Consider the following 15533-nt stretch of genomic DNA (forward strand, 5'->3'; position numbering starts at 1 on the left):
TTGGGTGGGATTATTATATTTCCATATTTGTTTCATATCTTCTTAGTTTATTTGAACAGTGCATAGCCATAATTTCCTTTGAGTATATGTCCGGTATAGCCAACAACAAACATTAACTTAAGACTCAACAATATAGATCTAAAGAATAGTCATACAATATTCATTAAGCTAAAACTAATTAACTAATTAGCAAGATTTATGACTGATTAGGGATTTGAAGTATCCTAATTCTGTAGTGTTAAACACGACACTTTTTTTAATTAGCTAATTGTTCCCTTGCATTATTGACAACTTTCTACTTAGACATATTCAAGGAAACTTAATTCCAATGGATATTGGGTGGTATTAAAGTCTGTTCATCCACTCATGGAACAGCATCCATTAATGACAACTCTTCTTTTGCAAACCTCCTCTCAAAACTGTAATGAAACTGGGGTGGTTGGGTGGGCTTCATAGCAGATTATAGGCATACTAGGAATCTGTAGAAGTGTGAGATTTCTTTCCAGTACTTCTCAGCTCCACCCATATACTGAAGCAGTAATTTTCAAAGAGGCAACGCTGATAGATAAATTGCTTTATTGAAGACAAGAAGAAAAGTAAATATATATCCATAAGATTCTAGAGAATAGGTATCCAGCCTATAGGTGTGCCCTCAGGATACAAATCCTAGCCTTTTCCTTTTGACTCATTTTCCATCATTTGCATTTGTCCCATGTTTGAATAGTCGTTTCTCTAGGCTGAGAGTCATAATTTCCAGCCTTTCCAATTTCTGCCTACGAGATGGTAAAATATGTTGGATGACCAGAAGTTTGTTCCTTGCTTGAGACTGTATGTAACCTGTTATCTTAAATATATGAATGTATGGATAAATTAAGAACTACTTAAATTAAATGTGTTTCTTTTAGTTGAGGGCACACCATAGTGACTTATGTCAAAATGATGTACTAAATGAATACTAGGAATTTATTTTATATAATACTTTAGTAAAGACGTTTATCATATTTCTTTCTTATCCAGCTATGGGGCCATAGTTCAGAAAAGTACTTAAAAGATAGTAGTTTCCTAAAGTCATAAAAGATGTGTATTCTTGTTCCCTTTAAACTGTGTGCCAAAGATGGGAAGAGAATATAAGAATAAATAAAATTGGGCCATGTTCTTGAAAACAAAACAATGGAAGGAGATTGTTCACAAAGCATGTTGGCATAAGGAAAGCATCTCTCTTTGAAATGTTAAGGCATTTGTGTTCTGTAGGACAGGAGTCTCCAACCTTGGCAACTTGGCATGCGCTGGCTGAGGAATTCTGGGAGTTGAAGTCCAGAAGTCGTAAAGTTGCCAAGGTTGGAGACCCCTACTGTAGGAGACTCATGGCAGCTTCTTCATAGACATAGACTGTTCCGTGTTCATGCAGAACATTAGGGACAGCCCACCTTGAGAAGCACTTGTTTCAGTAACGAACTGAAACGACTTCAGTAATGAACAGTGATACCTTTAATGTAATATTTTGCTTTTTATATATGGATTGACATTAAGGAAATCAAGACAATCAAGCAGAAGCTGAGTGAATTATGTATAGATTTTAGCAAAAATCTCAATGAAGATAACACATTTCTGATATTTTCTCAAAATGAACTTCGTGAGTATTTCTATTTGCTATTTATGAGTTATATCTATATTTCAATAGTACCATCATATTGGTAAACAGTAGAATTAGTATTACAATACAGAAAGTTTTCATGCTATATTAAAATTGTTTCATATGTTTATTAACCTTAATCAGTTCAATGTGATTTTCCCTTTTTATAAGGTAACCTTCCACTTTTCCATAACTCTATATAATTTTCTTTTACCGGTCTTGGCTACTTGTTCCTGTGTTCTTGAAAAGGTTCTACCTTGATTTTAAATATTTTATTATTTAACTTCAGAAAATAAATACCTGTTTAAGTTTCTATTGTTATTACAACACATTTAAATAGATAACTACAATTTTGCTTTTTGTTAATAATAGAATAAGCATGATTACTGTAATATGGACAGTTAACTGTTAAAATCGTTGCTTACTCATTGGGAGATACAGGCAGTCAACTTATATTTCAAAGTTCCTTAAATGCCTTTGTCTGTAGAAATCTATTGGCTGCTAAACATTTAAAATGATTTTTGATTATTGTTAAAAGACATGTCTGAAAAAATATATCCTTATATTAATCCTATAGTGAAATATGTTTCTCAGGTAACCTGCCTGATGATTTTATCAGTAGTTTAGAGAAGATTGAAGCTGACAAGTATAAAGTTACCTTAAAATATCCCCACTATTTTCCTGTTATGAAGAAGTGCAGTGTTCCAGATACCAGACGAAAAATGGAAACTTCTTTTAACAGCAGGTGCAGAGAGGTATGAAAAAAGTTTTCCCATTCATAACAGATCAAAATAAAATATAAGGACTGTACTAACAAAGCTATATATGTGAAGGACTATGTTAAATTTAGAAGCATATGCTTTCTAAATTGAATATTCCAGATTTATGTCCTTTATTAATATTCTAAAAAATAATCTATAATATACTTGTGTGATAAATACATCACCATATATAACTACATGTTCAAATAGGAGGAGTCTTAGAAATTATAACATGCAGAAACAAATCAGGATAATACAATTGTTTGCATTAAACTTTATTTAATTAATATTTATTTAATAATTTAATTTGCAGGCAGCCCATCTCAACCACAAGGTGAATTATAAGGTTGTAATTTTGTGGTCTCTGAGAAAACTTTAGGAAACTACTTGGATTGGCCATTCCAAAGTTGGGGAGAAACTCCAATCTCAGGAGAATGAAATTTAAATTACCTTTCCTGATTTCTTACCAGCTTTTGAAGATGTATCTTAATGGTGCTTAAAATTGTTATACTAGAAATAGCAAAAAAGGAAGGAGGAAATAAGAAGAAAGGATCCTTGGATTTGAAACCACTAACCTTCATGTTTCTCTGCTGGGTCAGCTATACCAGTACATTAATCATTGTCCTCTCCTCTACAAAAAATTCTAATCACCCATTATAAACAATTAAAGATAAATGTTTCTTTGCTTGAAAAAAAGATAATGCAAGGAAGTTTTGTGTGCTTTCAATTCTGCTGTGCCAGTCTGTCACAAATACAACATAGAAAATATCAGCAATTCTGTAACTAGAGCTCTCCAAGGCAAACTTTCGGATTATTTTAAGACTGTATCATGTAGATATACAATGAAAAATAAAACAGCAGTGTACAGTAATATAAAAGAGTGAAAGCACAAATCAAATCAAATCTTTATTGTCAATGTACAACATGTGTACAATGAGATTGAAGGAGCCTCCATAATGAGCCATAATAGTGAATGTCAGCTATTCTATAGTCGTAAATATTCTTGGGCATGAAAGATACCAGTATGTCTGTCATTTTTGATATGTTCTGTTGGTAACTGAGTGATTTTATTTCCAGAAGCAGCATTTCATAAACATCACTGCTAATATATTTAATTACATTTGTCATATAAGCAGTCAAGGTATTTTATATTAGCCTTCCCAATCAGATTCGTTCTGGATATTTTGGGACTACCGTAAATTTCTCAGAAGATTTAATGTAACTGAATAAAATTCAAGGAATTAATTACAGACTGAACAATGAGTGAGTAAAATAGATGGATAGGTTTGCTTGGAAAAGATACATTGTTAAAGCAGTTACCTCATAAGAAAATCATGGTATTAGTTGTCATTTTACATTTTTAATGTGGTATGTTCATAATTCTTAAAAATCCAGGACATCATAACATTTCCCAGGACTGAGTAACATAATTAACCTAATATAAATGAGAAGCCAGACTAATTGTTACCCACTTCATACTGAATTTATTTGATTCATTTCCTGTTTAGAAAACGTGCTAAATGCTGTATTGTTTGTATATGCACTTATACCATTTCCAGAGTAATGCACATAAGCAATGATTTGCTTTTTATTAAGCCTTTTTGTTAAATGTTATAAGGCTGAAGTCTTTTTCTAAAGATGCCAGAATTGGAACTGAAACCTTTGGCATACAATCCAGACACTCTTATCAATGTTCTGAGAATCTAAATAGTGCAAATATTCATTATAAATTCTTTATCACAAAATAAGAGGAAACTTTAAACTTTTTAAAAACTTTTTATTTCATATGAGAATTAAGTTTGGTTGCATTCAAAATGTGAAGTTGCCGTTTTCAACTACATTTGTAATATATTTTGAGTTTATGTTTTTAATATTATATTTAATGATTCAAAACAACTTTATTTTCCTAGGAAAATGCTGACATTCTTCGACAGCTTCTTCCTTTGAGGGCAAAACTAGCAGAACTTCTGGGTTATAGCACACATGCAAGTTTTGTTCTTGAAATGAACACTGCAAAAATAACAGACAATGTTATAACATTCTTAGGTCAGTTTTCATTTAACATGTAAAATATTATCAGAGAAATTTAAGTCATAGTAAAATATTTATAGTGAAAATAACATAGAGCTTTTTGCCAGGGACAGAATGAATCTGAAGTATTTTTAATTTTTTTAAAAATAGTAATTTTGTGTTAATTTAGAGATAATAATTTTGATAATAATATTTTATTAAGGAAACAACTTGGTGTGTATGGTGTGCAATACCAGCTAAAGAACTGGCAGCTGTGATTTCACATTTTTGTGTAATTAATAATGAAACTTAAGAGGAGTGATTCAAAATTGAACTCATTATTTTTAGTTTGTTAACTAGAGCAATTGCTAGAACATGAAGTTAATATTCCTGAATTTTACACCTTATAAAACTTTCCAGTTTTATATGATTTAGAGTATGGAATTCCATTCCACCAGTTCTAAAATAGATATTTTGAACATAATAAAATTGTATCAAGATCATATAATTCCAAACTGGTTTGGTCCAATTGATCTGCTATAATATTTGGACCAGAGTGAATTATTTTATACAAAGCTACTCTCACTATTGTTTTCAGTGAAATTGCTTCTTCAATATCATTAATATTCGCTTTTAATTATGGAGGGATCAGTCAAATGTTAAAACATTTACTGCTTTTATCTATCAGTATCACTCATTGGCCCAGTGCTCATAATGCTAAACTGTAATTTAATACATTTGTTCTGGGATTATATGATACACAGACCAAATCAGGAAACAGCAGCACAAACAACTGGAAAATATTTTTCAAACTCTACCTTGTTTTAGCATCCAATAATTAGGTCACGAGAAAGAGAAAAGTATTTTTCTTAGCCTTGAATGTAAACTGAAATGGAATGAAACAAGCACTCAAAAGTAATTTTTTAAAATTTCTGTTTTGCAGACGATCTAAGTAATAAGCTAAAACTTTTGGGTAAAGAAGAGAGAGCATTTATTTTAAATCTGAAGAAAAAGGAATGTGAAGAAATAGGTGTCAAATATGATGGAAAGATTAATGCATGGGATCTACATTATTACATGAATCAGACAGAAGAGCTCAAATATTCTGTAGACCAAGAGAAGCTGAAGGAGTATTTTCCTATTGAAGCAGTCACAGAAGGCTTGCTGAAAATTTACCAGCAGCTATTGGGACTTAAATTTGAACGAGTGGAAGATGCTCATGTTTGGCATGAGAGCATTACTCTTTACACAGTGAAAGACAGCTCAACTGGAGAAATTCTGGGGCAGTTCTATTTAGACCTGTACCCAAGGTAACACATTTTTTCAAAGATTGCATTTGTATCTTTCTTTTTATCCAAGGAACTCTTTCAGTAGACATGATTGAAGTCTTATGATTGTATTCCCAGAGTGGCTCTGTAGGATTAGACTGAAAGAGAGGGACTCTCTTTCAGGTCATCCAGTGAGAATCCGTGAAGATTTGAACCAAGTTTTTTATCAGCCAATATTCCACAACTATGTTTTTCCTCATCTCTCCAATAATATGTTATTGGGTAATAATAGTAGTTTTCTGAGCATCCTAGTTATGGTACATCTCTAAGAATTACATCACACTGTTTCTGTTGATTGTGATAAGTAATGTAAATTTCAAAACAGGTAATCCTTGACTTAGAACCAATCATTTAACAACCATTCAAAATTATCATGGCCTCAGAAAGGGTGCTTTACAGTGTGTAAAGCAATTCCAGCCAGACAGCACACACAGACTCTGGTCACATTACTGCATTTCAGGCATTTGGCAACTGCCTCACACTTACCCTGAGCCGCAGGGTCCCATGTTAACATGTCTGTAGTTTCACTTGCCATGTGATTCAGACCTAGGACCATATAATTCACTTAATGACCACTGTAAAAACACTTTAAAAATCAGATCCAGCTAGCAACAGAGCCCTGCGCAAAACAGCTGAGAGCAAATCAGCTGAAAGTCGGGAGGCCATCTAATCAACTTGTGCTAATTAACCTATGCTGAAGCTGAAAGGGGCTGTTTTTTCTTGCTGTTTGCTTCCAAGAAGGTAACTGCTGCGAGGCACAGGCCAAAGGGTGGGGGCCAGTGGGTGGGCAGGGCTACATCTGGTGTATAAGACGCACCTAAATTTTCACCCCCTTTTGGGGGGGTAAAAAAGTGCATCTTATACTCCGAAAAATATGGTAATCATTTTTTCTCTAAATCAACAAACATGCAGTGAATCTTCTTTCTCTTCCATTCATCTTACGGTTGCACTTCTCCAATTTTGCTTGTCATGTCTCATACCTTTTCAGTCAGAATTCTGCCAAACACTTTCCCAGGGTGGTTGAAGGTAATCCCTCTATAGTTTTTTTCATCACTTTTGTTACCTTTCCTTTTGTATAAGGGAGCACAGATTACAGACTTCAAACACAACCATTCTATAACATTTCTCTGGTTACACTCTCATCACCTGCAGGCTTAACTTTTTTCAAAACTCTCTCAGCAGTTCTTTTCTTTTTTATTGTTTTTTCTTAGATATTATTTTATCTTATATCTTAGATATTTTTTTATGTTATTTTAATCTTACGAAGATTAGGTAGAAAGAAAAGCCAATGCTTCAAGCAATAGAATAACTCTTGTATAATTGCTACGACTTAATATAGCGTACAGTTGAACCATCTTACAAAAGCATCCTTTTTTTCCTCTCTCTTAAAGAGTTGTACTGAATTTTTTTAAAAATAAAACTGTTATCTTTAAGATTTTTAAAAGATACAATGTATTAATCTGACTATTATAATGATAGAACCCCAAAAGCAAGCTCATTATGGAATTTTAGACAAATGTATTGTTCCTGAGGGGGGACGCGGTGGCTCAGTGGCTAAGACACTGAGCATGTTGATTGAAAGGTTGGCAGTTCAGCGGTTCGAATCCCTAGTGCCGTGTAACAGGGTGAGCTCCCGTTAATTGTCCCAGCTTCTGCCAACCTAGCAGTTCGAAAGCATGTAAAAAATGCAAGTAGAAAAATATGGACCATCTTTGGTGGGAAGGTAACAGCATTCCGTACACCTTTGCGTTTAGTCATGCCAGCCGCATGACCATGGAGACGTCTTCGGACAACGCTGGTTCTTCGGCTTTGAAACGGAGATGAGCATCGCCCCCTAGAGTCCAGACGACTAGCACACCTGTGCGAGGAGAACCTTTACCTTTAGCTTATTGTTCCTGACTCTTCCAGGAAAAGGATGAGTCATTCATATAGATATCAGTTAAGAAGTGCCAAATGTTTCACTTTCTTTGTTTTTTCTCTTTTTGATCTACTTTATTTTATTACTCAGAGAAGGAAAATACGGACATGCTGCATGCTTTGGTCTCCAGCCTGGCTGCCTTCTTTCTGACGGCAGCAGAATGATGTCAGTAGCAGCTCTTGTAACTAATTTCACAAAACCAACCTTAGATCGCCCATCACTGCTGCAGCATAATGAAGTGAAAACTTACTTCCATGAGTTTGGACACGTAATGCACCAGATATGCGCTCAGGTAAGTATTCTGCCTTATTCTGAAATTCTTCTACTATGGCTATGGGGCTTCTGTGCTTAAAGGGAACAAGCAGTGAAGGATTGTATGGCAAATTTCTTCAACTGAAATATAATTAAAATAGTTCCTTTAAACCTGTTTTCATAAAAGTCCCTATGAGGCTTGGCAGTGATTTTTGCAAATATACTTCTTGACTTAACACATTGTGGTGAGTTACACCTTATTTAACAGTGTTTACTAAATCCATTATTTGTTCTGTTCTTACAAGCTAAGCTCTAAAAGTTGGTTCTTCAATGATGATGGTTCCTGATGTGCTAAGCCATAAGCATACATTACAGTTTAATTTGTTAACTTGGAGAATTAAACCTGCTTGTGCATTTGCTTGTTGACCCATTCAGAATAATCCCAATTTGTACTCGTAAAGTCCACTCTTGATCCTGATTCATTCATACATTAGAATGTTAAACTGAACCAGCTTGAATGTTATCTGGAAAGTCTGGTATGACCTATGGTAGGGTTGGTAAATTGGCTTACATAGCCAATTTGTGTTGAACAAAATTGTCAGTTCCCAGGAGGTAAATAGTGATTGAACAATTTTATTTCATGCATGTGAGCCACAGTATCAGGTCAAGGACACAACATGTTCATGGATATATTTCATAAGTAGATTGTCATCAGTTTTAAAGGGTTAAACTTGATGTTTTAAACAAAGTAGGTATCACCCATTGTATTGCATATATCCATTTAACCATTTACCCAAATCGCTGAAATAATTGTACCCACCCATTCTGGGAACTGCAAATAGTATGCTGGTGGACTCCATGCTACACATTTTGCAACTGATTACAGAATTTACTTGTCTATTTCATTCATTCATTCATTCATTCCATGTGATTTTAGTTGAGCTAGTTAGAGAGGACCTAGACAATACCAACCCACTGTAGAACAGGTAGCAACAATAGAATGAAGATGCAAATATACAGGCTGTTTTAGGAAATTTGCTGCATTCCTATCTAGGAATTGTCTGAACCATGCCTAAATGTTGAAAAAGAATATTGAATGTTTACTTTTCAAGCTATGCTACAATTTAAAGTTTTATCATTTATATTAGTTCACATATATTTTTTTAATTTATATTGTTGTCATCTTTCATAGACTGATTTTGCTAGGTTTAGTGGAACTAATGTGGAAACAGATTTTGTAGAAGTACCTTCACAAATGTTTGAAAACTGGGTTTGGGAAAAAGAACCAATACAACAAATGTCCAGACATTATAAAGATGGAAGTCGGGTCCCTGATGATCTCCTTGAGAAACTAGTAGCTTCTAGACTAGCCAACACAGGTATTTTTCTTAATTTTTAGTTAATTTGATTTTGATAGTTTCAAGAAAGAATTGTTGTGATCTGAGTCAAGCAAAATAATGAAGAATATATTTTGAAAGATTTATCATAAAATCTAAAATGTAAGAAAAGTATCCCCTCACAAAAGGGAAGAAAGATCGAAGCCCACTTGGAGAAAATACTAGCAAATCTGTATATTGTTTGTTTAATATTATTTAAATGAGATTACTTATGAAGGGAATCTAAGAAATGTATCTTAAATCATCCAAAGATTAAGCCTCCCTCAAACTGAAGTCAATATTTTCATGTTGTTGGTATGTTGGTACGGGCCTGGTGGCTCAGCAGACTGATAGCATTGTGATTAACACCAGCTGTCTGCAATTACTGTAAGTTCGAATCTCACCAGGCTCAAGGTTGACTCAGCCTTCCATCCTTTCTAAGGTAGATAAATTGAGGACCCAGTTTGTGGGGCAATAAGATGACTTTGTATAAATATACAAAAGTATGAAGGCTATTGCTTAACGCTTTGTAAGCCGCCCTGAGTCTCCGGAGAAGGGCGGCATATAAATCAAATTTTTTTAAAAAAAATGTTGGTAACAATATAGAAGTAGTTTACCATTTAGGAATGTCTTATCTTGGTTTTCCTGTTGGTTTTCCATCCAAATACCAATCCAATCCAGGTTAGTTTAGCTTTTTCAAGATCAATCAAGGTTAATTAATTACATGCTGTTATCTGCTTGATTTGCATTTTTACTCATATAGTAAAAGAATTTAATGAGTACTGAATTCAATATTGAATCCCAAAGAAAAATATTTAACTTGGAATCATAGAAAACTTCCTTACATTGAAACAAAGTTATTCAACCTACTTCAGAATGATCAAAGGTAACTGGTAGCACCTCTAGATGATTACAGGGAAGATTCTCTGCTAACCTTGACTTGACATACTAGATACTGAATCCAGACCAGTTTTCATAGTTACAGTTATATAAACAAAGTCTGCTGATATTCCTTTCGATGTTCTTATTTAACTAGGTCTTCTGACTCTTCGTCAGATTGTTTTGAGCAAAGTTGATCAGGCTCTTCATACCCAGTCTTCGGCTGATCCTGCGGAAGAATATGCCAAATTCTGTGAAGAAATTTTGGGTATATCTGCAACCCCTGGTATGGAAATTCAATTTTTTTTATTTACCCCTTGTCAGTATTTTATCAAGAGAAATGTGATTGTGAATAAATATATAATGACATTATTTTTTAAAAGAACACAATGCTTATAAAATAGTTTAGACCAGGGGTGTCAAACTTGCGTCATTATGTGACGTATCATGACTTTTTTTCTCCTTTGCTAAAACAGGGGTAGGTGTGGCCAGCCTGTGACGCAACTGGTCCATGGGCCATGAGTTTGACACCACTGGTTTACCCTGAGAAAATCTCAGATGAAAAAATTTTAAGTTTAAGGCATACTTGGATTCAGTTCAATGAGCTTTAAGCCGAAGAACATAGAGAGAGGATATATTTCTGTTTGGTCCGAGCAGATCCAAATTAATGTGGCTGTCTTTCAGTAAATTAGTACTTGAAGTACATGGCATTCTTGTCAATATCTACATTGATTCTAACCAGTCTGAAACATAATAAGCATTTCAGTAACATAATTAAACATCTTCAGATTGTTCTCTGTGATGTTTTGTTTATTTTACACAAGCTGTTCAGAATTATTATTTGTTTCTTTTAAGGTACAAATATGCCAGCTACCTTTGGTCATTTGGCAAGTGGGTATGATGGCCAATATTATGGATACCTGTGGAGTGAGGTGTTTTCTATGGATATTTTTTACAGTTGCTTTAAATGTGAAGGGATAATGAATCCCAAGGTAAGGAAACTAGTTTTATTCTTTGTTATTCTTTTTCCTCCCCTGTTTCTAAGTATAGGAGGACAACATGATAGTAGAAAGGAATTAACAAAATGTATTTTGTCTCTTTCAAGATTGAATCTGGCTTGTTTAATATAAAATAGCTAAAGACAATCTTGGCATTTTTATTAAAGCCATGCATTTTGCTGCTATGTTTGTTCCAGGGCAAATCATAAAGCTTATATTGAGATATTTTAAGATTTGCTTAAAATTTAATATGCTTTACTATTATTTATTGTTTTAATTGTGTGAGCTTCTCAATCCGGATGAAGTATATTGTTAAATTAACATCAATCGTTCCTGTAAGTAATACTAATAAAATATCTTTATTAGCTTTATTAGTTTCTTTTGAAACCCAATATGTATAAGGCCAGATGGAAAATAACTGAAACAGAATTGAAGATTTAAAAGTTTAAACAGATGAGAAAGAGGAAATGCTGAAGGAAAATAATTGAGGAATAATAGACAGATCTTGAAAGATTTCTTGAAGAGCAGGAAGGACTAGATACTACTAATATATGAGGCAGTAAGTGAATTCTAGTACCACCAGAAAAGTAGAAGGTGTCATGAAGAATTAGATCTATTGTTTGGTTTAGCTAAAAGAGGACTAACAAGGTCATAGTGATGAGTAAAACTATACAACTAATTTGCAAACAGCCTTAGTATCAATGATATATTGGAAAACCAGTAAAAGAGCTTATAATAATCTCACTACTTCATGTCCAGCTGTCTTCATGCAGCTTGAGTATGAATTGAATTTTACCAGTTATAAGGAACTTTATATTTATCACCAGTAGATGCCTCCAGGAATATTCAGGACTGGTATGAAAATTATATGTAAAATGGGTTAGTTTTTGGCAGTGGTTTGCTCTTCAAGCTTGTTTCAATTTAGTTTCTGAACATTTCATTATCAGACTAGATAACATCATCAGCAGGATTTTCTTGTCCTATTCCACTTTAGCTTATATATGATTTTTGTTCCAGTGGCAAACAAGACATATATAAGTTAAAAAAGAATAGGACAAAAAAATCCTGCTGATCATGTTACCCAGTCTGGTAACAAAATGTTCAGAAACTAAAATTAAACAAGCTTGGAGAGCAAACCACTGCCAAAATCTAAAACCAGAGCTACAATTCAGTACTTTCTATTATTTCAAATGGATTAGTCTTCAGAGGAAGGTTGATAACAGCAAAATACCATGTGAAAGCAATTCCCAAGGTTTGGATGACTGGAAGAAAAATTTCAGATATGTATATATAAAGTGGAATGATACTGGCAATGCAATGTATTATTAAGGGAAAAAAAACCCAAACCTATTAGCTTCCCTGTTATGCCCCCCCCCCCTTTCATGAAAGACTATAACTGGGAAGTAAAGGCTGCTGCTGAATCCATAGATTAATATAGTTGACTATAACAAAGCCCATATCTTAGCTATTAATGCTTCAACATAGGTAATCATGTTAATGTGTGGGTTTCTGGGATAGATTCTACCACATGCCCAACCACAAAGACAAGACCCAGTACATGTAATCATAGCATCCCTCCTTCTTCCATATAACATGTTGCGGTTAAAACTTTCAGCTGGCAAAGATGTATAAATATACATTGCCAATCGACGATAACAATCTGCCTTAGTGAAACAGGGACTTGTCTATGAAATTTTATACTGTTAAATCTGTTAGTTTTTTAGGTGCCATAAATAGTTTTGGATTTTTTTATTGGAACAATCCATGGTTATGAAAACATGCCAAGGGAAAACAACCTTCTGAAAGGATTATAGAAACACAAAGCATATTCTCATAATTATGTAATAGAGAACCCTGGGGAAGTAGAGGCAGGGATTGACTGAGTGCCAGGTAAATTTTTGTAATAAATGATCAGGAGAGATTTCTGCACAGTGAGAACTCTGCTAAGAGCAGATTACCATATATAAAACTTGGCCACAAAATGAGACTGTGATAAAAACCTTCATGTGTTCCTCTCAGAGAGCCCAATGTCCATTGACCTTCTTTGTCAGTATAAAATGCTTTTAAAAGATTTTCTTGTCACATGGAAATTTATGAGCATCGGTGACTTCATCATGTCCGTGCTGGTCATGATGAAGTCATGGGGGGGGGAGCTTGTGGCAACACAAATATAATCATGGGAGAGCTACAAACTGTTGCCATGTAGGCAGATTTCCTTTATCTTTACTTTTTTGTGAATTTAGAAAGTTTATATAAACATGAAACATTAACCTACTTGTTTTATTTTTATTGTTTTAGGCTGGAATGAAATACAAAAATCTTATCTTGAAACCTGGAGGCTCATTAGATGGGATGGACATGCTCCAAAACTTTTTAGGTCGTAAGCCAAACCAAAAAGCATTTTTATTGAGTAAAGGATTAGGTACTTAGTAAAACTATGATTTTTTTTGGCAAAAGACATCACCTAGGAGACCATCTTAAAATACTATCATGAAAATTAAAAAAAGACACTTTGTTAGGGAAAGTGTACTTGAGGTTTTAAATGTATTTTATTACCAGTTTTCAAAATTATAATTCTCATTTTCATCTCAAACTTCATACAGAATCATGATACAGTATTTTTTTTACTTGTTAGCAATATTTGTGCATTGTGTTGAATCGAAAGAAAAATATTGTTGCAATTTTACATGGTAGGTGTGTTAAAGCCATAACATTAAGCTTTTTGTACATTTTTAGATTTGAATAACAAACTAATCATTACATTTCAGCCTTGTTAGCAAATTTTATCAAAATATTTTATTCTCTTTCTGAACTCTAATGAACTCTAGCCCAATATCCTGAAGGACTCATCAAATCTTGACATACTTGATTATTTTCCATGGACACAGGGGCTCAAATTCACAGAAACAACTTCCAAAATGTTTCTTTTTTCAATTATGATGTGATCAGAAATATAGAATCCAAGGATATTGCTTTAAAACAAACGTGCTGGGAGGAGAAATAGACGCTTTTCCAGAGTTGAAACTGGCACATAACTTTGGTTTCAATTTCTAAGCCTGGGATAGTTTCCTCCTCACACACTACTATTCCAATGTAAAGAAATTTTGCTGTAATACGTGTTCCTCATGGGAACTGAAGCCAGCCTATTCAATGTTCTTTGTCATTGTGCCAAGAACTCACTGCAGCCAATCACCTGCCTTTCTATACTTTTATTATGGGCCTTTTTACATGGAAGATAAGCTGCAGAATTGTGGAAGAAAGAAGAAAAAACAATGTTATATGTGATTTTCCAAGGTAAAGTTTTTTTCTCAGTGCTGGTCTGATTGTCAGTTGTCCTAGGGGCTTGCAGAGAAAGGTACATGTGTGTGTAAAACTCCTCAGAAGCTAACACATACTAAAGGTTTTAAAGAAGCTGTAGCACGGGGTGTCAAACTCACGTCGTCACGTGATGTATCACAACTTTTTTTCCCCTTCGCTAAACCGGGGTTGACATGGCCAGCACGTGATGCATCCAGGCTGCAAGTTTGACACCTCTGCTGTAGCAGATAGAAGGAGGGAATGTGGAGCAGATGTGCCAGATGATCCATGGCCATGGAGAAGACCCAGGAAGGAGCCTGATGCATCTGAAAGATCTGCAAAAAGAGCCAGCAGAAGGAAAACATAGCTTTGGATTCTAGGCTGTGGCAGAGCAAATTCCATGGAGTCGAGATCCTGGATTACAAGGCAATGGAGTATTGAAGAGATCAGTATAATCACCATGTAAAAAGCTGGCTTGAGAAAGAAGGAAACAGATTGGTTACTGTTAATAATATTATATTTGCCTTGAGATATGGCTTCAGAATTGAAGGATTGTTGAATGTAGCTGTGGTAAAGTAATAAAATGGCTTCAGAGTTGAAGAATTGTTGAATTTAGCTGTGATAAAGTAATAAAATGGTATGTGTGCATAATTAGAAAGTATTAAAAGTTTTCAATCCCTTGCCTACCTTAATTAAGATCCATTTCATGTGATCATGGACATACTTATTGTTTACATCTGGTTGATCACTATGGTGGCAAATACACATTCACCTGATGAATATTAATCCTACAGGTAATCTTTACAATGTCCCAAGATATATTAAAACTTCTAACAAAAACTTGGCAATAATCATTTTTCCTCTCCTACAACATCTTTCCCAAATGTCCTTCTCAACCAGCATGAACAAAGGGTCTAGGTTTCTCTACATATTGTATGGTACATGATGATACTGGTTTTTCCCCTTAAATTTAAATAAGCTTCCACAGGAGGAAAACCTTTCCCTGAAGAGAATGTATTTGGGCTAGAGGAATAGCAGAGAAAAAGATGCTGATAGAAAACTGATGGGGCTAATATTTGGA

The 15533-nt window shown here is 34.2% G+C and overlaps 1 protein-coding gene across 1 annotated transcript in view; it reads left to right on the plus strand.

The window, feature by feature from the left end:
* NLN (neurolysin) overlaps nt 1–15110 on the plus strand; it is a 33890-nt gene extending 18780 nt beyond the window's left edge. The window contains exons 5-13 of the mRNA XM_034440999.3: nt 1531–1633; nt 2228–2388; nt 4305–4440; nt 5348–5714; nt 7741–7942; nt 9095–9281; nt 10315–10443; nt 11013–11149; nt 13454–15110. Of these exons, the coding sequence (XP_034296890.1) occupies nt 1531–1633; nt 2228–2388; nt 4305–4440; nt 5348–5714; nt 7741–7942; nt 9095–9281; nt 10315–10443; nt 11013–11149; nt 13454–13585 (1554 nt within the window). The 3' untranslated portion in view covers nt 13586–15110. The remainder of the gene's footprint in view (nt 1–1530; nt 1634–2227; nt 2389–4304; nt 4441–5347; nt 5715–7740; nt 7943–9094; nt 9282–10314; nt 10444–11012; nt 11150–13453) is intronic.
* Nucleotides 15111–15533: the final 423 nt, after the last annotated feature.

Source organism: Pantherophis guttatus, chromosome 2 (assembly GCF_059756535.1).
Source record: "Pantherophis guttatus breed Tessera chromosome 2, ASM5975653v1, whole genome shotgun sequence".
Classification (NCBI taxonomy): Eukaryota; Metazoa; Chordata; class Lepidosauria; order Squamata; family Colubridae; genus Pantherophis; species Pantherophis guttatus.